This window comes from Podarcis tiliguerta (assembly GCF_965153285.1).
Source record: "Podarcis tiliguerta genome assembly, chromosome: 13".
NCBI lineage: Eukaryota > Metazoa > Chordata > Lepidosauria > Squamata > Lacertidae > Podarcis > Podarcis tiliguerta.
In genome coordinates, this window is record NC_139546.1 from 37715235 (window position 1) to 37738536 (window position 23302).

General features: G+C 47.3%; 1 protein-coding gene across 1 annotated transcript; it reads right to left on the reverse strand.

Annotated features, from left to right (window-relative positions):
• Positions 1 to 1281: 1281 nt before the first annotated feature.
• BICDL2 (BICD family like cargo adaptor 2) lies at positions 1282 to 21516 on the reverse strand. The gene is made up of 9 exons (XM_083409700.1): positions 20662 to 21516; positions 15804 to 16019; positions 12232 to 12348; positions 11182 to 11328; positions 10501 to 10683; positions 8153 to 8329; positions 7920 to 8050; positions 5486 to 5606; positions 1282 to 4588 (listed from the first exon to the last, which is right to left on the reverse strand). Exons 1-9 carry the CDS (start codon positions 20968 to 20970, stop codon positions 4415 to 4417), a joined length of 1575 nt encoding a protein of 524 aa, XP_083265826.1. The 5' UTR covers positions 20971 to 21516; the 3' UTR covers positions 1282 to 4414.
• Between the last annotated feature and the right edge of the window lie 1786 nt (positions 21517 to 23302).

A 23302-nucleotide genomic window follows, 5' to 3' on the forward strand; every position in this document is an offset into this window, starting at 1 on the left:
GGGTTGCGACGCTCATCTCGCTTTATTGGCCGAGGGAGCCGGCGTACAGCTTCTGGGTCATGTGGCCAGCATGACTAAGCCGCTTCTGACGAACCAGAGCAGCGCACGGAAACACCGTTTACCTTCCTGCCGGAGTGGTACCTATTTATCTACTTGCACTTTGACGTGCTTTCAAACTGCTAGGTTGGCAGGAACGGGGACCAAGCAACGGGAGCTCACCCCGTCGCAGGGATTCGAACCACCGACCTTCTGACCGGCGAGTCCTAGGCTCTGTGGTTTAACCCACAGCGCATGGACCACTTATAAATCCCACCTCCAACTCCTCAAAACATTCCACCAACAGTGTCTCTGAAAAAATTTACACATCCCTTGGGTAAGACAGGTGAACTAATGCCAGTGTACTGGAAGAAGCAAAGGCCACCAGTGTTGAAGCAATGATTCTTCAACATCAACTTTGTTGGACTGGTCATGTTCGGATGCCTGATTACCGTCTTCCAAAGCAACTACTCTATTCCAAACTTTAAAATGGAAAGTGTAATGCTGGTGGTCAACAAAAGAGGTTTAAAGACACTCTCAAGGCAAATGTAGTATAAACATCGACAACTGGGAAACACTGGCATGCAAGCGCTCCAGTTGGAGAATAGCCTTTGGACACTCAATCTCAGGATGAAAGGGAGAAACGTGCTAAGAGGGAGGCACGTTTGGCAAACCCTCACCATGATCAACTCCCATCCAGAAACCTATGTCCCCACTGTGGAAGGACATGTAGATCCACTTACAGATTCACTGTTAAGACCGTGTTCATGGAAGGCAATCTTTCTCGGCTTTGAGTGACCACCAAAGAATAATACCCTGATCAGATTGGTTTAAATTTGATCTGATGGTAACAGGAAATATAGTTATTCCCCACCCCACTGCTGAGGGGTGATGGAAAAAGCAATCTGCCTATTAAAACAGAAACAGCATTTTTGTTAATTTTTCCAGGATGGCTTTCAGAAGGTACAAGTGAGGGCTTTCCCCCCCCCCCATAACAAAATGTTGCAGCGTGTCACCAGCTCACAACTTTGAGCAGCTTCCAGGCAACATCCAAGGCCCCGATTACAAGTTGGCTGAGACAAAGCTTTGCAAACTTAAGCACTGTTTCCTTAGAATTTCCTAGAATTATTGGTTCCACTAAGAGGTGCCCAACCTTCTCAGCATTCCCTGCTCTGTGCGAGTAGGCCGCAACCTCCCTCCCAAAGAACCTGCTTCCCAAGTGCAGACAGTGAGGGAGGCGTGAGGTTTAAGAACCATACTTCTTTATTTAATAAACAGAATAGTATTAAATCTGTATTAACAAAATATACAACCAAAAATATTCTATAACAATATACATCTTCTGCTTTGTAGATAAATATTTTCTCTGTCTTGGCTCTTCCCAGCGGCTTGGCTTTGCAAATTGTTGCCTGTCCTAAACAGCTGAAAAGTGACACACTGGCAAAATAGTATTGGTTTTGGGGGTTCCCCCCCTTTTTTGCAACAGTAAGGGGAAAGGGCGGAAGGAGATGAAAGTAGGGCAGTACCCTCTGCTGGCGGTGCCCATGTGACAAAGTAATCATTGTTCATTTGCATAAATGTATACACAAGTCACCCACTACCGAGCACAGATTATTCATCCCCCCCCCCCCATGAACAGCAAGGAAAATCTAGATAAAGCGAGGCCCCTAATGCTCCGTGGGTAGTAATACTGCCGCCTACTGAAGGGGGTCATTCTGCCCCCACTGGTGTGCAAAGTTCGTGAGGAATATTTGCAAGGCTCCCCCTTATGCCTCCTCCTCATAGCAACTGGCTCCACTACCCAATACAGAGGGTGCCCCACATTTAGCAAAGCCTAAGCTCAGAGGAAGGCACGCCTTCACAACCTCTCATTTTCAGTCATGTTCAGAATATACATTTAAAGCACATTACAATTATAGAAACAGAGAATTGTAGAGTTAGAAGACACCCCAGAGGGTCATTTAGTCCAACCCTCTGCAATGCAGGAATTTTTTGCCTAATGTGGGACTTGAACAGACGACCCTGAGATTAAGCTTGACTGACTGAGCTTTCCCCCAAAGAATCCTGGGTATTGTAGTTTGCCCACCCACAGGCAGAACTATACTACCCAGCTCCCTAACAAACTGAGATCCCAGGATTCTTTGGGGATGCCATGTGCTTTAAATGTATGGGGTGGGTGTGGACCTGCTGTCAGTGCATGGGAAAGCATGGGAAGGTGCCCCCAAAACAGCAAACCAGGGTTTGGCAGGGAAGTAAAGTGCTAGCACAGTTAGAACGTTCAGAGGGGTCATCAAGTACCCCTAATCTCCCCTGGCTAACAGTTTGTCAGCCATTTCTCCCCAGACTTCTAAGAAGTCAGCATAAATTCTTCCCCACTCACTACAGAGGGAAAGATTATTATTCTAGCCAGCCCCACAGCTTTTAATTGTGAAAGGGAGTAAAAGACCAGTGATTTATTTCACTTTTTAAAGGGAAATTTGGATGATGTTGACATTGCAGGTTTGCATCTGCAAGATCCTCTAGAAAAATCCACTTAGCTGAATCATGGCTCTTGCTGGGCAAACTTGGAACATTTGCTGGAACACAGACAGGCCAGCTGGCATTGGAAGGTTAAAGGTATTTTTTTAAAAAAGAAGAGAGGTGCAAAATAAGCTAGTTTATTTATATGGCGAGTAATTCCACTGGCCCTGGAAACTGCATCCAACCATGCAATTGTTTTTAGTTGCCCCACTGTAGCTATTTGGCCGGCTGATGCCATCCAGTCGGTGGTGGCGGCCTGTGGTAACTCTTACCGCCAGTTGGATACAAGTGCCCCAATTTCAGATGAATCATTTTGTTAGGTACTTGGGGCCCTGACTGACAGGACCGGCTGATCTGAGGGTGTAACTTGGAACCCACAGTTGTTCCAAGCAGACTATTAAAATGCAAGGAAATATCTTGTCACCGCATTAGTCACATTAGTGCTCAAATTGGTCTATCCTTAGAACTCAGATGGACAGCTCAGCGTGTCAGACTCGCTGACGGAGAAATGCCATGAAACCTCCCTCCAGTGCTGGAGACAGGATGCCTCTCAATACCACGTCCTCAAGCAGGGAGAGCAGTAGTACGTGCGCGCCTCCCACAGGCATTTGGCCAGAAACATTGGGCAAACAAAACATTGGGCAACAGGGGCCTTTGGCCTGATCCAGCAGAGCTCTTCCGAAGTTCTTAGGAACCCAACTCATGTGTTGCAATAGGAACAGAGTTGCACTGCTGGCCCAGCTCCCAGCATCATATCCTGCACCTCCTGCCTGCACACTGAGCACAGAAGTCTGTAAAATGGGGGCAGCTGACCTTTTTCTGGCTGAGGGCTACATTGCCCAAAGGCCAGCACTCCGGGGCCACATGTCAAAGTGGGCATGCCCAAAGGGCAAAAGTGGGGTGTAGCAGAACCCCAAACTTCTTGCCATTGTCCCCTTTTATTCCTTTCCACCCCTTCCTTCTTATCAACTTACTCTTACCAACTTTCTTTCTTACTCCCTTCCACCGCCAGCACCCCATATTCCTTATTCTCTTTCTCTCCCCTTCCTTCCTAATACAGCGGACGCTCGGGTTGTGAACGTGATCCGTGCGGGATGCACGCTCACAACCCACAGCGTTCGCAACCCGTGTCTGCGCATGTGCAGATTTGGTGCTTCTGCGCATGCGCAAAGCACGATTTAGTGCTTCTGCACATGCACAACCGCCGAAACCCGGAAGTAACCTGTTCCGGTACTTCCGGGTTTCGGTGGTCTGCAACCCGAAAAGACGCTACCTGAAGTGGCTATACATAGGGCTTTCTGCCCTACTGCAATGGACATTCCCATCTCCCTGTCTTTCTCTCTCCCTTTCTCTCACCTGTAAAGCACATCTCCAGTACAAAGGGACCCCCTGACCCTGACATTGTGGCCCCATACACATGTAACGTCCACACACTGAGTGTGGATGCCTGTAAACCAAACTCCTGGGCCTGCCCCTGACATCATGTTCTAGGCTAGCCCTGCCCACAAGATCCGTGCAAGGAGCATGGACCCTGTGTGTCTTGCATGCTGGTTCCTGTACACTCACAGATCTCCGCACTCAACGCTCCGCTATTGGGACCAGCAGTGTGGCTCTGCTCCTATTACAACACATGTGAGTATCCTCTGTGTGTATAGAGTGTGGACAGGGGATCAAGTATGAGCAACGTAATGGAACCAGAGAACAAATTCCTTTGGCCTGGAGTTAGTTGACAAGCTGCTAAGAGGCCCAGAAGCCATTTCAGCCCCAGCCACCTCAAGCCTTGGTCTCATCGACAGCTGCCACTTCGGCCGCCAATGAGTTCTGGCGTTGATATTCCCTCCACCGCCTGTCCAGCTCCTCAGCTTTTCCGGAAGAGTGAGAAGAAGCCAGTGCCGTTGGGGATGCTGGTGCCTCGGCGATAGAAAGGAGGGTTCTTGCCTTCCGCCGGGCTTCTAGGTGACGAAGTGATGGAGTGGGTCTCTTCTTGGTGCTTCTGCAGCAGTTGCTGGTGAATGATATACTGAATATCATCCTGTGTGGCAGGAAAGAAAAGTGGATGTAACCACAACAGCGCTCCTAAATTGTGAATTTGTCTATTCCTCTTTTAAAGCCATCCAAATTGGTGGCCTTCCTTACATCATTCCACAGTTTTGCTAGGCGCTGTGTGAAGAAATGCTTCCTTTGTTCCTGCCCTCAATCTCCTCATCGGATGGCCTCAAGTTCTAACATTATGAGAGAGGAAGAAAAACACCTCTCCTTTCTTCTAAGCTTAAAGAGCCCCATACATTTTAACTTTTCCTCATAGGGGCAGTGGCTTCAGCCCCTCGGTTGCCCTTTTCCGGCTCTACAATATCCTTTTCGAGGCACAGTGATCAGGTTTGTGAGCCTGATGGCAGTAGAGGCTCTTCCCCTCTTAATTGCTTTGGGAGACAATCATTGTCTGAAAAAATGGGACAAAGACCCCATAAACAAACAAATAAATAAATAAACACATTTTTGTGTTTGCTACCCTCTTCTTCTTATTCGTCATCTCCCAGCTGCTGCTGCTACTTCTCCTCCTCTTCTTACTCTGTCATGGTCTTTTCCCCTTCCTTTCTTTTCGGTCCCTGTTCAGAACTGGAATGAATCCATAAAGCAAACTTGGAACAAATTGTGAATGCAGGGAGAGAATCAGAAATTCTCACGCTCATCCCATTTGTGTCACTGCGCAGATCTGGAATTTATTAAGCACGGCAGGAGCCAAAAAGCTGTTGTCTGACTTGCAGTTTGGGATTTAAAAAATGTTGCGTTTGCTACTATGAAGTTCCCTGGGCCCTTTTGGCTGCTTCCTTCGGCTTCCAGCATATAAACTGGAAGGACAATTGGTGCAGTTTAAAATGTTCTGGGTTAAATTTCATATATATATATATTGGTGTTTTTTCTTACTCACTTGCCAAGCTTCCAGCTCCTGGGAAAGGGCCATCTTCTGTCGAATGACACGCAATAGCTGCTGGCTCATGGAATCCCGTTCCAGGGAGACTTTTGCCAGTTCCAACTCCATCTCGCCTTTCCTGATAAGACAGCGGATAAAGACATACACAAACAGATAAATAAGGCTGCAAGCCTAACCACGTCTACTCAGTGAATTCACTGGGTGCTTTCAGATGGTCTGTTTATTGATCATTCATTCTGATTTGGTTTGGGGAAGGTTAGACGATGTTGCATCACAGCAAGTGTGATCCCACAATTTCCAGCTCATTTCCCCTTCGCTTACCCTATTGCAAAAGCCCTGACATTTTTGGGAAGTGAGTTTGTTGCGTAAGCCCTTGGAATTTAGACCCGGTTAAGTGACTGAATCCCACTCCAAAATAGTGGCAGTCTGGAAATGCCCTTACTCCCAGGTAAGTGGGGTTAGGATCACAGCCTCGTACATTACAAGGTCCTCCAGGTTGCCACTGTTCCATGGGAGGGAATCAAGCACATACATTTGCCTAGCTAAAGTGGGTTAAAGGACCTTGCCACCCCCAGCACAAGCAATCCAGTTTAAAATAAGAATTAAACTGTTTGCTGTTTGGAAAGTGACAGAGAAATGCACTGAGAAGTGTGGGAATGATCAACTAACAGGAAGGCGTGTAAACATCCCACCAGCAAATCAGAAAGCAGGTTCATTGTCGAATAACCACCCCATAAACAAATCAGGATAAATGCTCATAAAGGACTGGATATACCATCGAATCTCTGCGTGAGCTTTGTGCAAGCAAATCAGGATGAAGGCTCAATAATTAAGTTTTATATGCAGTTCCCAGTTCAGCCTGAAGATGTCACACTTCTATGGTTTAAAAGCTTTCCCCCTTCCCTATTGCCTGCAGAAGGGGTTGGGGTAATCCATGGAGCCCTTCATCAATGGCTGCCGGACCGGACTTTCCTGACTGTCTGCCGCCATTTAGGATTACCCCTTAAACTGGGCAGCTGTAAAGGAGCGTTCTTAGTGCTCCAAGGCAGATTCTCAAATTACACAAGGAATGGAGGGACCCTGCATAAACGGAATGAGTGTTCTAGGAGGTTCCCAGAATCCTCTCTGGCTCACAGGGGTTACAATAGCAGACATACAAGGTTTTCCTCTAAAGAAAGGGTTTCCCGGAACTAGAACATTCGCTTTTAAACACTGCAGAAGAGAAATGCATACAGCTGTGAACCCATTAAGATCATTTGCGTTAATTCCCTGCCTTTAAAGTTACTCATTAACCTGCGGGAGTAAAGATTGCAGCCTCTCAAACAACAGTAGGTATTTTGAGGATATTTAACGAAGGCGGCAGGTTTACTCCGGGACCGAAACCGCTGCTTTTTGAGCATTCGCTCTGATTTGTTTGCAAGGAGGTTATGCGATGTTGTGTTATTATCCCACACTTTCGAGTGCAATTTCCCATCACTTCCTTTATCACAAAAAAAATCCAAATTTATAGCGAAGCAGGTTTGCTGTGCAAGAGACCAAATCAATAGCACCAGTCCGGAAACACCCTGAATTACATTGACCAAAAAATAGGTGGCAGTGCTTGAAAGACTGAGCATCTTCCTTGTGTACAGAAGGCAATATCTAATTCCTCTAGACAGAGGGCTTCCGACAGTCATAGTAGACCAAGGTTTCCCAAATTTGGGTCTCCAGCTGTTTTAGGACTACAATTCCTATCATCCCTGACCACTGGTCCTGCTAACTAGGGATGGTGGGAGTTGTAGTCCAAAAACAGCTGGAGGCCCTGAAGTAGATGATACTGAACTAGATGAGCCTTTGGTCTGACTCAATAGAAAACAGCTTCCTATGCTCCTTTGAATTATAGGGTAACTTGTTCGGTTTTCTTATTTTTTGTCACCATCCCTTTAAAGGTTTTTAGAAGAGAACTGAGTGTTTGGGAGAGACAATTTGACAGAAACTGGAGAGCCTCAGGTACTTTCTGCCCTCCCCCTCACTTCACCCCCCCCCCCATAATTTGATCAACTGATGAAGGAAGAAGCCATTATGAATAAGATGTTCTGTGGCTGGTACTGTGGTTCAAAAAAGCAGCAGAGATAAATATATATCTTACATATAATAAAAAGGTAAGGCTGTCATCATGCGGCAGTTCACGTTTCTGCCAACAGGTAGCACTGCGATCTGATGACAGACTTCTGAGAGTTGCTGGGCCCGTGATGGAGGGAGATGGAAGCAAGCAGGCATAAATGGAGGGAGGTGGTTTTGGCAAGATTTAAGCGATGGGGGAGATTGGCTAGTGGGGCAGGATGAGGGGCAAAGTGAGCAGGGGCACAGCGCCTAGTAGGCATGTATATGTGTGTGCCCATATATACATTTATACACACAGAGAGAGAGAATAAATATGCAATCAACTCACTTTATTATAGCCTCATCTCGATCTACTATGGCTAATTTCAGTGCTTCGTCCCGGTTGCTCTCTTGATACAGGCGCCTCTGGCTCTCAATCTCAGTCTTTAAATTGCAGAGTTCTACATACTGTAGTGTAATCTGAAAATGGGAAAATAATTTTTTTTTAATGCTTTTTAGAAGGAAAATCATGCCACTCCACAATATAGCATCCTCTGGTGGGGAAAGCACAGCACACACTACCTGATCCTGAAGTTTCATGATCTCCGCTTCTTTCTGTCTCAGCAGATCCTGTTCCTGGTGACTCAGAGCTGACACCCGTTTGGCATAGTCAATTCCTTCCTCTTCCAGTCTCTTTGAGGGGTGTTTTGCTGCTGTGGGGGTATGACAGGAGCCATTGCAGGTGCCGTTGGCCATCAGCTAAAGCAGACAAAGAAATCCAAACACATACCCATAAACCAACGAGATCTCAATGACACTAAGACGCAGCTGACTCTAAGGTGCGTCACAGCAGTTGCTTATACAGGATAGTAAGTCTTCAAATGCCCAGAACATATTTTCATGGGAATTCTTCATACAGCAAAAACCTCCCATCTGTGTGACTCTGGACATGTGACTTAAGGTTGCAAACCTATGCAGGTTTCCCTGAGAGTAAGTCCCATTGGATTGTCCCACTGGATTGCAGTGTAACTGAGCTTAATTGCAGCACTGCAAAACAGAAGCCATGTACATATTTAGAATCGAGAAAGGTTTTTGAAGTGCATTGTGCAGCACAGTTCTATACATGTCTATTCATTGAATTCAATCTCACTGAATTCAACAGGACTTACTCCCAGGTAAGTGTGCATAGGTTTGTACCCTTAAATCACTGGTGAACTGATTCATGAACACAATGCTTTTACACATTTGTGGTTTTTTAAAAAAACCCTTCTTCTTTTTTAGGTTTTTTGAATTTTTCCAGCCATGAGATAAACTTTACATATTGCTTGTATTCTTGTGTCATAGTGAGGAATGTCAGAGAATTCTGGCAGAAATGGGAGCAGAAATTGCCAATGTTTGCTCATTCATCCCATGTCCACAACAGAAATGAATTCAGTGAAGACCATTGGCTGTTGTTTTCAATCCACAAACTATAGTGGTACCTCGCAAGACGAATGCCTCGCAAGACGAAAAGCTCGCAAGACGAAAGAGTTTTTTGTTTTTTGAGTTGCTTCGCAAGATGAATTTCCCTATGGGCTTGCTTCGCAAGATGAAAATGTCTTGCGCCTTTTTATTAAAACCGTCAATGCATTCCTATGGGAAACCGTCAATGCATTTCCTATGGGAAACCGTGCTTCGCAAGATGAAAAATTCACAAGACGAAAAAACTCGCAGAACGAATTAATTTCGTCTTGCGAGGCACCACTGTATATGTAATTGAAAACACTTTCCCCCATGTGCTGCATTTCCTTTGCCCTGAAAGGAATGGTGTGGAATAACATAACAATAATGTAATCAATTATGTAAAATTCTGCCACAGCCAACAGCAAGAAGAATAACCTGGGTTTTGTTGGAAGTCGAACTGCACTGAAAAAGAAACAGTGCTTACATCCCTACTTGTGGTAAGACATAAAGGTGTACTATAAATACTTCTCTCCAGCAGTGAGTGGGAGCAGCAAACCATAACTATTGGCTTACCTCTATGTCCAAACCAGGGCAGGTGGGGGCGGGTTTCATGGTTTGTTTTGCTTGAAACAAACCACCGTCTGAAGCCAAAGTTTGTTCTTGGCTCAACAAACCACAACCCCTACAGGTTGGACATAAAGCTATGCCAAGGATCACTGGCTAGAAGGGAGCAGTGAAGTGGGAGATTTGTTTAAGAATACAAGAACAGCTCCGCTAGATCAGGCCAAAGGCTCATTTAGTCCAAAAGCCTGAGCTCACAGTAGCCATAAGCAGGGCTTGGGCACAAGAGGCCTCTCTCTCCCCTCCTGCAGTTTCCAGAAATTCGTCTTCAGAGGGATAAGGCTGTATCCAGGGCTAGTCCTACTAGAACACAAGTTAATGAACATGGCTAACCTAGAGTCATCGGTTTTAATGGGTCTGCTTTGAGGAGAACCAGCACTAGCTACAACTCTCGTCTTTTTAAAAGATATTGCGCAGTGTAATTCTGTACATGAGCCCATAAACTGTGTATTATCATGCTATGAAAACACAGCACTCCCCCCACTTATAAATCTAACAGCATCCTTAACTAAGCATTTTGGAGTGGAGGGGGAAGGATATAATTTGCACTTAAATGTGAATTCCTCCTCCCACCCACTTAAAAAACAACAACTCAGCTTCGTTCTGGATTGCAAGCATTACCCCCGCCCCCGCAACTTAGTAAAAAAAAGAAGAAAAAAAAGATAGTATGCTTCAGTCTTTCCAAACAGACATATTTTTGAATTTGCGCTGTGTGGGAAAGACTGGTGGAGAATCAGTATGCCCAGCAGTGTACATTTCCCAAATTGGCACATGGACAGCAATCTTATTTTGGCATTGGAAACTTTGCCCATGACACAAACAGGTGAACATAGATGCCCTCCATCACTGCTTCCTTTCTCCCGTACCTTAGGGGCCTTCCCAGGTGCTCCAGGAGCATCCTCCAAGCTACTTTCAATCTCAGACTGGATAGAAGTGACTGAAGTGTCTAAATCGTGCAGGCGGATCTCCTCCTTCATCTCCTTGACCTGATGCTGGAGGCGGCGGTTGGAGGCCCGGAGCTCCTCAGCTTCCACTTCGACCTGCTGCATCTTGGTAGGAGAAACAGGAAGTGGGTATGGAGGAGCACGGATGGGCCTCTGTGAGGGGCACCTACCAATGAGTCCTCCCCTTCCTCATTCTCTGCATTAACCACAAAAACGCCTTCCTCATTCTCTTACTCACAAGCCACGTCTCCCTCGTCTTTGTTTTCAGTTGACTGTCCCCAAGGGTGAGGAAATTTCCCCAGCCAGAAAGCCACGTTTCCTTTTTAGGCAATCTCCTGAGGGCCACAGGCCAGCGGAGGACGAGGGGCCTGGAGCAAAAGTCGGTGGGGCAATGAATGTCTACGTCAACCTTTGTGCACTAGGATTTTTTCGGCTCACACGTCTCTCTCTAGCCTCCATCCAGACAAGCGAGAGGCGTTACCAGGGCATGCATAGGGTGGAAACCATCAGGGTGTGGTTTGAGGAGCGTTCCAGGGGCCACCCGTGCCCCACACCTCCCATTTCCACCCTTGAGCCTCAATGAGCCCCTTGCTTAGTAGTTACCCGCAGCTCCTTCTCTCGGCTCTCATTACGGAGGAGGAGGAGGTTGTTGTGCAGTGTGTCTACCAGCGCCTGGATGGATTCGTTCTCCTCCCGCAGCTGATGGGTCTGCTTCTCCAGATCTCGCTTCCGCTCTTGTAACATAAGGTTCTAGGGGAAAGGAATGTGCATGAAAGCAAATAAAATGGTCAGAGCTACGCCCCAGTTCTTCATTCCCAGATCCACCAAGTGGTTGTGGTTCAGAGCTAGCACCTCCCAGGGGGTTCCCGTGTCCTATTCTGTTGGGCCAGGTAAACAGGGCATTTTCCTGCCAAAGAAGGGATATAAAAATAAAAGATTTGTGGAGCTGGAAGGGACCACAAGGGTCATCTAGTCTAGCCCCCTGCAATGAGGGAATATTTCACCCAACGTGGGGCTCGAACCCACAGCTCTCGGATTAAGAGTTTCATGTTTTACCAACTGAGCTATCTATCCACCCCCCTCCCTATCCTTAGAAAAAAACACGTAATAATAACAGCAAATCGTATAAATGCCACCCGTTAATGGCACACAAAATGGCCCACATCTCAAGGCAGCCATTTTGCTATCCTAATGGCAGCATGAGGCTGGGTGGCAGCATGTAACTCCACAGCAAGGGGTTGCCTCCAGCATTAATGGTACGCTGAGCAGATCCATTGAAACACATGGAGGTAACTGCCCATTAGTTTCAATGGGTCAATTTAGTTGGATGCCACCTACTTTCTGTGAGTGTATGCAGAACGCCCTTTTGCTCAGGTGACCCAAGTAGCCACAAGCAGCCACAGCTAACCCCCTGCACAACTAAGACTCAGGTGTGGGAAATCGAGGAGGGCTTCTGTGAACAACAAGGCCCAGCATCACTTCAAAAACTAAGGACTGGGATTTTGGCCACCATTGTCTTATTCCATGGTAAAGCCACAAGTCTCATCTTCAGAGGCAGCTTCTTAAAGAGGGCTAGAGGGGGAAACGTAGTATTTCCCTGTTCCCCAGTGCCTTCCTTGCCCCATCTGCCAATTTGAAGATCTCTTGTCTTACCTCTGCCTGCAGGCTTTGTGCCCGGGCCGCGTGTTCAGCGCTGCTAAGGGACAAAGTCCGATGCTCCCCACGTAACAAGGCCAGTTCTTCCTGCAGCCGCTGCTCCAGGTGTGTGACCTTTGGGGTGGTTGACAGGTGTTAGGTTTTGGTTTGGCAAAAAATTGACACTTCAACCTGTTTTTCAGCACTAGACCTCAGTCCTCGGCTGTGATGAAGTAGAATCTGCACCTGAGCCTATGTATGGCGCACATTCACCTTCACCACCAAATATTCAGTCTGAGTGGTATGTGACATGAGAGAAGAGGATGCCACTGAACATATGCAGAGTGCCTTCCCTTCGGGCTAAGAGCTCTTTTTCCCTTGGTATGAAGTTTGCAGCAAAGCCCCACACCTCTGTGATCTGTGCACTATATTCTCCCCTGCCCAGGCTCCCCTAAGCATGCTGAGGATGAGAGACCTGAAGTTTAAACGAAAACACATCCTTGAAGTTGTAGTAATGTATTTTTTATAATGAAGTTTTCTGGTATTTTGCAAGCTGCCTTAGATGCCAACGATGGCAGAAAGCATACCCCACGTGTCCTGGGAAAAACTGAGACATCCCTTTTTTACTGTGCAGTGTCCCAAAATGCACGATTTTGGGTGCAGTGCCCCCCAAAAGCGCTTTTTAAAAGGGGAAACCTGGGCCCAAAATCACGCGAGATCACAGCAAACAAAATGGCAGCTGTGCTCTCATGATAAAAAATGGAAGATGGTGTCCAGGAAGATGGAGTCAGGGATTTTGGCTTCAAAGTGTTGGAGGGTATGAGAAACGTAGAATATACCTTTAAAAACAAAGAAGTGCTACCAGATTTGGTGATGATGTTTCCTGGGAGCCAGTTTCCAGAACAATGTAGGCTGCTATCCTAACCCTACGCACCTGGGAATAAGCCTCGGTTGCGTTCAATTGGACTAACTTCTGATCAGATATAGTTAGTATTGTGCTGTTAATTGTCTGTTTCATACAGCAGGAAATAGAACGCCAGAAGCTGCCTCACGCTGAGTCAGACCAGTGATCACTCCAGATTAGTCCTGTCTGCATCAGGCATTAGGCTGGTGTGAAAGAGTTCAGTTGGTCCCTGAGGTACCCTGTACCCAAGTTGTTCAGGGTTTTGTAAATTAACGCAACTTGGCTCAATAGTAAATTAACTGAGGGCTGGGGGGTGAGGTGCTTTGGTGCCAATTAAGTCATGTGGACCATGGGAAAAAAATAGCCCTGCATACCTGAGGAACAGACACCCCACCACAAACACCTGTCTGTAGGTGCCCTAACTGGTTCTACAAGTTCCAGGAACCATCAAAGTCAAGAGACTGACCAATCCAGAGCCCATAAGGGCAGAAGGGAACATCCTTTTAGGGGAATAATAATCTGATTCATTATTATGCACGTATCCGACTTTTGCAGCAAACGGAACACTTTGTAAGGTTTGTCTAATTTATTTGACCTCATTAGCAGCTCCTCCCCGCAATTAGTTTCCTACATTCCTGGAAACCTGCCAGTCTGGGTGATGATGCTATGGCACTGTGATCTCAGCCCACATGGCTTGTTTGACTCAATGAATTCCTTGTTCTATTTTCGGAGTTCAAGCATGGCGTGCGCCTCTGTCTCTCCTTCTGTGGCGCTGGTGAGCTAGTATTTGCATGGAAGCAGGAAGCCGCCTTATATTCTCACCCCCTCCGAAACAATAACAAAAGAACCCCTCTCTGCCCACAGAACATCAGCAATAGCAGGAAGCGTACAAGGCTAAGACAGACCACTTCTTCTTCCTCACAGACTAGCTCTCTGCAGGAAGGGAGTCATCGTTTTGCAGAAGTGTCCAATCTGCACCACATACACACACAAAAACACCTGCCTGCCTGCTGAGACTGTGCAGCTCCCGGTAAGGCTGACACACATGCTTTTTTCTGAATGTACACAAGATGGCAATCCAGCCTCCCGTCTGCCCCAGCTTTTCACAGGACCATCACCTCACACACTCAAACATATTCCAGGCCCCCACAAATATTTGGCTTCCATCCCCACTAGTAATTTGCATATAAGACTGCGCTCACACAAACTGCAGCCATAAATCTGGGCTGGTGACCTTGTTCCCAAGCTTTTGTCAGTGGCATGCTGGGTGAAGCATTCAACGTACAGTGGTACCTCGGGTTAAGTTCTTAATTCATTCCAGAGGTCTGTTCTTAACCTGAAGCTGTTCTTAATCTGAAGCACCACTTTAGCTAATGGGGCCTCCTGCTGCTGCCGCGCCGCCGGAGCACGATTCCTGTTGTCATCCTGAAGCAAAGTTCTTAACCTGAGGTACTATTTCTGGGTTAGAGGAGTCTGTAACCTGAAGCGTATGTAACCTGAAGCATCTGTAACCTGAGGTACCACTGTAACTGCCAAATCAGCGTCTGCTAAGCCAGTGCCCTGCGGGTGTCTTGAACTATGACTCCCATGGAAGTCCTGTTCCAAATATCCAGAAGGCACCAGGTTGGCTAAGGTATGTTATGCGATGTCAGACCCTCCAAGTGTTCCTATTTTCCAGGGGCAGCCCCGGATTTACAGAAGCCGCCTCAGTTTCTGATTTGATCCCGGAATGTCCTGCCTTTCCTTAAAGGTAAAGGGATCCCTGACCGTTAGGTCCAGTCGTGGCCGACTCTGGGGTTGCAGCGCTCATCTCGCTTTACTGGCTGAGGGAGCCGGCGTACAGCTTCTGGGTCATGTGGCCAGCATGACTAAGCCGCTTCTGACGAACCAGAGCAGCGCACGGAAACACCGTTTACCTTCCCGCCAGAGTGGTACCTATTTATCTACTTGCACTTTGATGTGCTTTCGAACTGCTAGGTTGGCAGGAGCAGGGACTGAGCAACGGGAGCTCACCCCATCGTGAGGAGGACATCCCTATCTTCTTTGGATTAATGTTGGAGGGTATGGAGTTATGCGACCCCTAGGCCAAGGAGAAAATCTTTAGAAGACCCCTGAAAGCAGCACTGTACAAGGACGTTTTTTTCCTAATGTTTAATTATGTGTTTATATATGTTGGAAGCCACCCAGAGTGACTGGGGCAACACAGAAGCAGAAGGAGGAGGAGGAGTTTGGATTGAATATCCCGCTTTATCACTACCCGAAGGAGTCTCAAAGCGGCTAACATTCTCCTTTCCCTTCCTCCCCCAAAACAAACACTCTGTGAGGTGAGTGGGGCTGAGAGACTTCAAATAAGTGTGACTGGCCCAAGGTCACCTAGCAGTTGCATGTGGGTGGGGTTTAAATAATAAAATTATTATGGAATAGGACATCCCTATTTTCATCGGAGAAATGTTGGAGGGTATGCTATGTGAATTCAACAGACACAGCACTTCCCAGCACGGGGAAGCAGTTGACGAGAGCTACACCTGCGGAATTCCTGCCCGTCACACAAATGTTAAAAAGCACCGGTTTCCCTTAGGTAAGGAAAAGGGGAAGTAGTAGATCGACATCCCAGCCGATCCCCCTTGCCTCTCTTTCCCTCACAGACTTGAGGAATCTCTGTGAGCTGCGTCTCCTTTCCCCTTACCTGACTGAGCTGCTCCACCAGGCGCTGGTTCTGCTCCGAGAGGTCTATGACGGCCTGCGAACTCTCCCGGCTAGTGTCCTGCTGCTCCATGCGCTTCTGCCCCAGCTGGGCTCGGACTGTGGCCAGGTCAGTCTCCAGCTCCGCCACGCGAGTCTCAAATTCAGCACTTCTGGATTCAAGGTGCAGGCGGAGTTCGTGCTTCTCTTGCTCCAGTCGCTGGGAGAGGCCAGAGAGAAGAGTTAGGGCCAAATGTAACAGGGAGCTGTGAATTTATTATTGATGTAAACATTTCTAAAATGCCTTTCCTGCAAGGGCCCCAGGGCAGCGTCCAAAAAGCAGGGATAAAATTATTCATATGCAATAAAAACACAGTGGCCACAGCTAAATTGTATGTGCAAAGCAGTATCACACCACTTTAAACAGTCACGGCTTCCTCCAAAGGATCCTGCGAACTGTAGTTTATTAAGGATGCTGAGAGTTTTTTGGGGAGAATTCCTATTCTCCTCACAGAGCTACAATTCCCAGAGTGGTTTCACCATCAATCCTTCTTCAGGTCACATGTAAAATTCAGATGAATTTTCATTTGGATTTTTTAATTTTTTAACGTAGAGATGCGAAGAACTGAATTTAAGATTGTGGCAGGGATGAGAAATGGAAAGAACTTGACACAGACAGGTTCCTCCACCCTTCTTGGCTCGATGCCAACTGATGCTATCTTTGGTGAGAAAGCCAAGTTTTGAAGCCTCACTTCTGCTCTTGTGGTAACCATCAACTGAAAACCTCCCTTGCTCCACAGGTCATGGAAGGAGAGGGGGGGGAATCTCTCCCAAGCAAAGTGAAGAACTAAAAATACTGATTTACCTTTACAACATTTTTAATTGCTAGCAGTAACATTGACGTAACTCATAAAGTTGGCTATATTTCTCCTGGCTTTAGCAATATATTTAACTGAGGCTTTATTTGCTTGCCATCACATTATATAAGTGGTGATATAGAAATTTAGTGTGTTCTACTTTTAGAGGGGTGATTGGCCAATATAAAGCCAATACTTTGGAGTGTCACGAGGTTCTATCTGTATGCTTTTTTTGCATGAAAAGGCTAAGGAAAGTTACCCAGGACTTTGGCTGAAGTCACAATCCAGAGGACACTCAGCTTTACTTTGCTTTTCATAGAATCATAGAGTTGGAAGAGAGACCACAAGGGCCATCGAGTCCAACCCCCTGCCAAGCAGGAAACACCATCAGAGCACTCCTGACATATGGTTGTCAAGCCTCTGCTTAAAGACCTCCAAAGAAGGAGACTCCACCACACTCCTTGGCAGCAAATTCCACTGTCGAACAGCTCTTACTGTCAAGAAGTTCTTCCTAATGTTTAAGTGGAATCTTCTTTCTTGTAGTTTGGATCCATTGCTCCATGTCTGCTTCTCTGGAGCAGCAGAAAACAACCTTTCTCCCTCCTCTATGTGACATCCTTTTATATATTTGAAAGTCCTTCCTTCTGCTAATCCCAGGAAAGCTCTTGAAATGGTGTCTGGAGGTGGTTTTGGGGTCCCACAGACCCCTTCAGTGCAGGACTTTTTGGAAAGCTCTGAAGATCCATCTGTTTTCTTTGGCCTTCTCACAGAGTATACTTGTTGGATTGAAAGGCATATCTTGTTACTGGGTTTAACGTTTTGGGACCGATTGTTGCTTCATACTTTATTGCTGGTTTTATTTATAAAATACATCGTGCTATACTGTACTCTGTTTTTATCTTGTAAGCCACCTGGAGAGGACTTGGGCCCTTAAAGGTAGTCTAAAGATCTCTATATGGGTTTGTAGGTCCAGAACTCCCCTAAATTCCTGGACCCAACAAGTGTTAAAAGCTGAACGGGGCTAGTTTCGCCCTCAGGTAATCGCCTGGGAGAGGAGCCATTAAGAAAACAAATGAAAAGCGATGAGCCGTTAAGAAAGCAAAGAGAGGGTGGGGCCTCTCCTTCAACTCTTAAGATAGTTGGAAGGACAAAAGCCAGAGTTTTTAGGGTTGGCTGTGATGTGACCTAGGGGGGAAAAGGTTGTAGCCTGGAAAAAGCAGAGAGAGAACATGCTGTTTGATTTCTGCTTGAATCCAAGGCCAGGGCTATGGGAGAAACAAGACCCTTTTGGGGTGTTGATGCTCCATTGTAGGCTCAGGTTGTATATATGCGGAAATAAACCACATATCATAAAAATACCACAGTCTCCACTGTGCCTCATTCCCAAATGAAACACGAACCCTGGATAAGTGCACAGAACCCCTAGAATGTCGCTTGGAGATGGGGGTGGCCTGAAACAATATTTTAAATTACATAACAGCAACTATGTGCTGTATTGTAACTAATGGCTAAAATATAAATCTGGATTAGAAATTCCAGAAGAAGAAGAAGAAGAAGAAGAAGAAGAAGAAGAAGAAGAAGAAGAAGAAGAAATTTGTGATGCATTGTATGCTGTGATGGCTGAACAATAAAAATAAACTGGAAGCTCTGCTTCCATACAAAACCATCTCTCCACCACCAGCCAAGACGTGAGTCACAAACAGCGTCCCTTAGAAGGGACCAACAACTGGATGCAGCCACTGCTGGTAGACTTTCTAGCTCTGCATTTACCCAGGTGGATATTGATTGAGACAGTGTGCAGCCCCCTCCAATGATTTCAAGTACCTTTTTGAAACTCCTGGTTCTGGTGGTAACTATTCTGCTCCAGCTTATTTGCTTCTGTAACATCCACATGCAAATAAGATTGTATGCCACCACTCCCACCCCCGAGCTGCCTATTATGAAGGAAAGTATAACTATTATTTCATCTCTTGCATATTGTTTACCTGACAATCCAAATCCTTAATTGCATTTCCCTCAGTATTTAAAGGCTATCCCTATACCAAAGGCTATCCATATAAGACAGAAGGACGCCTACAGTCATATGCATGAACAGATGACACAGTAAAGTCTTAAGAAAATAGTGTTGCCTAGGCTCACGGCTTCCTGGAATCCACACCCCTCTGACCTCAAACCTCAGACCCTAATCCTTGATGCAAAAGGCTATTAGTCAAGGTAACTAAATGGAGCTTCAGTGTTCAGGTGCAGTCTACCTCTGGGCACCAGGCACTAGGGGAAGGCACCTGCATATCTTGCTTGAGGGAACCCAGAGACCTCTTGCAGATTGATACTGTAAACAGAACAGTCTGGTCTGATCCAGAAAGCCAAGGCAATTCACATGTTCACAAGCCCTGTGCGTAAACTCCCCTCCTGGAGCAATCCAGTCCTGCTTGAGAAAGTTCCTAGAGAAAGGGCCCCCAGTGACAGCAAGGACAGCTGGCTACACCCAAAAAAAGAGAAAGCTTTTCAATGGATTCCTTTCCATTTGGACACACCTTGGATTCCGCTGCGGATTTGGATGGCAACTCGTATTAATGACAGGGTCGTGTTAACAAGCTTGGGACAATTTCTGGCTTCGCTTTTCAGCCCAATTTCAACCCTGGGCCTCCACCCTTGAGGCAAAATTTTTTTAAAAAATGCAAGTGGCTGGCATCCTTCCACCCAGTTTCTGTAAGCAGCACAGAAATATATGGGCCTCGGGAGGGTACAGCTGGTGGGTGAGGTTCTTTGTGGGTGATTCATGCTGGGCGCTTTCTATTCCTCCTCTTCTTCCTCCTCCTCCTCAGTTCCATTTGGTCACTCTCTGTTCTTCCTTCCCTCTAGCTGGCTAATTATACCCACTCTGTCACCACAAACTCCACCTCGCCTCCTCAGTGCCCTCCTGCTCTGTGCCAGACTGGTTCGACCAGCTGCCACAAGAATCATGCCCAGAGGTTGCCTGTGCCAACTTCACCCTAGGCCAGGACCTTGGGGATTACTTGAGAGGCGAAACGGGTTTAGAGCGAGGTGGATGAAACTGAACTCTGGAATTTCTCAGCAATCCAGAGAATGGAAAGATCTCTGGCAGAGAAGGTCTCAGGCTCAGTCCTGGGCAGGTAGGAATGGGAAGGCCCCCTGCCAGAAACTTTGGAGAGCTGCTGCCAGTCAGTGTGTGCAACACTGAGCTACATGGTGCCATGGCCCAACCTGGTACAAGTCTGCTTCCTCTGTCTCTAGGGTTCATGTTACGAAAGAGCTTCTATGTAATAAACAGCATGCCGTGGCGGGTTCACACAACAGCAGTCCCCACATGCATGTAGGATTGCCCCAAGCTCTAGGCGAGATATGCGAGATTTCCTACACGGGCCAGCAGTACGTGATGTGTAAAGCAAGGGAGTCAGGAAACCCCAAGTTTGGGTTTCGAGGGATGTTATAACAGCAGCAGTGTTGCTTTGGAAAGAGGACAGGACACCCACAGAAAAAAATGAAAGCCAGAACTACAGTGGTACCTCAAGTTAAGTACTTAATTCGTTCCGGAGGTCCGTTCTTAACCTGAAACTGTGCTTAACCTGAAGCACCACTTTCACGAATGGGGCCTCCTGCTGCCGCCGCGCCACCACCGGGCAATTTCTGTTCTCATTCTGAAGCAAAGTTCTTAACCTGAAGCACTATTTCTGGGTTAGCGGAGTCTGTAACCTGAAGCGTATGTAACCCGAGGTACCACTGTACTTTGGGCAGAGAGCTGCTGGAGTTCAACAGCTGCCAGGTGTCGCCACCTCAGGTGCCGCTATTCCTTCTAGAGAACTCGCAGTGACATAAACAGAGGCAATCCCATTTTCTCCTTACAACAACCCAGAAAGGTAGGCTAGGCTGAGCGAAAGAGAGGGGCCTAAGGCCAAGCAGGAAGGTTTCTGACAGAGAAGGGAATCCCCAGCCCAGGCCTGACATTCTCCCCGCCAAATCACACCCTCCGCTGTGCCCCCTTACCTCTTTGGTCTCCATGTGCTCCTTGGCCAATTCCTCAAAGCGCCTTTCCAGCTCCTCATTGCGCTCCAGGAGCATCTTCCCCAGCTCAGCTGCCAGCAGTAGGTCCTGCTCCTTGCTCTGCAGCAGCACCCCCAAGTCCGCCTCTTCGGGGTCCCCGTCCCCAGCAGCCACATCGCCCCCAAACGTCTGTTGCCGCTCGCCCCCAAAGGGATAGAACTCGTCCCCCAGGGCAGGTGGGGTCAGAGGGAAAGGGGTCCGGAGGGCAGCCTCTTCCTCAGGGAACATGGAGGGAGCTGCGGTGGTTGCCATGGAGTGGGGCTGGGGAGAAAGAGGATGGAAAGGGGGGGGCGGGATCCAGAGGGTTAGAGTGGGGAGAAGTGGGGAGCCAGGATGCCAACCTTCGCTGGCAGGGCTGTGGCTTCGAGGAGGTTAATAGGAAGGGGAGAAAGGCAGTCAGCAACCAGGGCACCAGGGCCCAGTTTCTCCCATGAGAGAAGATGCCTTCTGGGCGAGGGGGGGAAGCAGGTAGGTCGTTTCCTCCAGGTATCCAGGTATGAAGAGGCAACCTGAAAAGCTCCTGAGGGAAGGGAAGAAGCAACAAGCTTGCCCTGGGTTCTCCGCTTCTTCTTCTCCTCCTTCCTTCGACTCCCGGTTGGGTTTCGCTGTTTATTTCCCGATTCCTGCCTCCACCCTCCCAGAGGTTGTGACAGGTGAGGTTTTCCACTCCACTGGCTCCTCCTTCTCTCATTCACGCCCTCACCTGTCCTGTTCTCTCCTCCTCCTCCTCCGTTCTGGGAAATTTCCAACTACTCAGTGACTTGTGCTTACAGGGCCAGCAGGGACCTGGTCCAGGAATCCTCCTGCCTCCCTTGCAAACCCTTCCTAGTCAGATACGAAGAAGAGAAAGCCTCAGTGTCTTTATATAGCCTGTTTCCTAAGTGATCACCCACCATCACAAATGAACGTACAAAGTTAGCTTGCTCTGAATCAGATTATTGGATTGTCTCACTATTCTGCTTTGCGACTAGCGGTGGCTGTCAGAGCACCTGCTTGGCATGCAGAAGGTTCCCGGTTCAATCCTTGGCATCTCCAGGTGGGGCTGAGAGAAAAACCCTCTCTGAAATCCCGGGGGACTGTGATCCTCACAGCAGCCTGGCAAGGGAGAGCAGCATTACTAGTTTTATGCTCCAGGCTGGAGGCTGAGGATGAGAGAATTCAAGCGAATGCTTCAAGGCACCTGTATATTTACAGCAAAACTAGGATTTGAACTCTGAGGCTAAAGGGCTTGTGAGGTTGACTGCTTTGGCTCTCAAAACAAGCCGTCTCTATTGTCTTCTGTATAAACCCAGCAATCCCAGCTTCAAATTTTCCCTTTCCCCAAAAAACCTTCCCTATTTAATATACAATAATTATAATAAAGCAGGTTGAAAAAATAAATAAATGCATAGCCTTGGAATAGTTTTTTCCTGAGTGAAAAAATAAAGTGGGCAAAATCACACACACACACACACATGCATCGGTGATCAGTCAGGCTGAAGGGGAAGAGTTCCATTGTTCATAACTAAATACGTTTTAAAAGAAAAAGAGGGAAATAAAAGACGCCTCTGACACTTGGGCAGCTATACCTGTCTCCTCACTCCAGCAATCTCAAGGAATATTTTACAGTATCTTGTGAACTGTTCTGAGGTCTTTTGATGAAGGGTGGTGGTATATAATAATAATAATAATAATAATAATAATAATAATAATAATAATATATTGGCTGGGAAAACATGGTTGCATTTTCCCAGACACAAAAACATGGTTGCTTGAGTGCTGGGACAATGTGATGCTGCTAGAACAGAAGCTCAGTCATCAGGAACAAGGAACAGAGCTTCAGCAGCAAACAGCAGACAAATGCCATATATTTAATTCAGCCAAGAACTGCACAGAAGTCTCTGCAGAACCCTGGAGCCTAGGAGCATCTCCCTCAGGTTTCAGACCACATGCCATTCTTCCTCTGGAGCAGGTGTGGGGAAGAACCTATGGCTCTCCAGATTGTGGCTGAACCTCAACTCCCATCAACACCAGCAAGCGTGGCCAATAGCCATGAAGCATGGGAGTTGTAGTCACGGATGTGGTCCGAAGGAAAGCAGAGCAATATGTTTGGCTGCAGGAGTTGCCAGAAGGAGGCATATAAGGCGCCATCCAACCATCTTAGGGACTCCACTCCGGATCTGTATAGTAGAGCTCACTCTAAAACCCTTTCTTCTCCCAGAGATATCCTGCAAGGCAGCAGAGGTGTAGGATCAGAGTTTTCCTTCTCCTAGATGGGCTACTTTCCCAGGCTGATGAGCTCAATCTGCCCCTTATTTCCCTCTACATAGCATGTGCAGAAACCATCTTCTTGACTCTTAGACCCACTATTTGTCTTGTCCGCCTGATCCACCGGAGCCGGTCTTTGAGTGCAGGGGAAGTCCCTAACTTGAGACCCATCGGCTGCTCTCACCTGGTTTAGCCGGCCAGTCGAAACTGTTTCCAGGGTGTGGCCACCGTCGCATGCTGACAGCTTGGAGGAGCCACAGGTGAGAGAGCTGAGTGCAGGGTGGGGACCAAAGGTGGCCAAACCACCCCAGAAGGAGCACAATGCGTCCCCCACCAG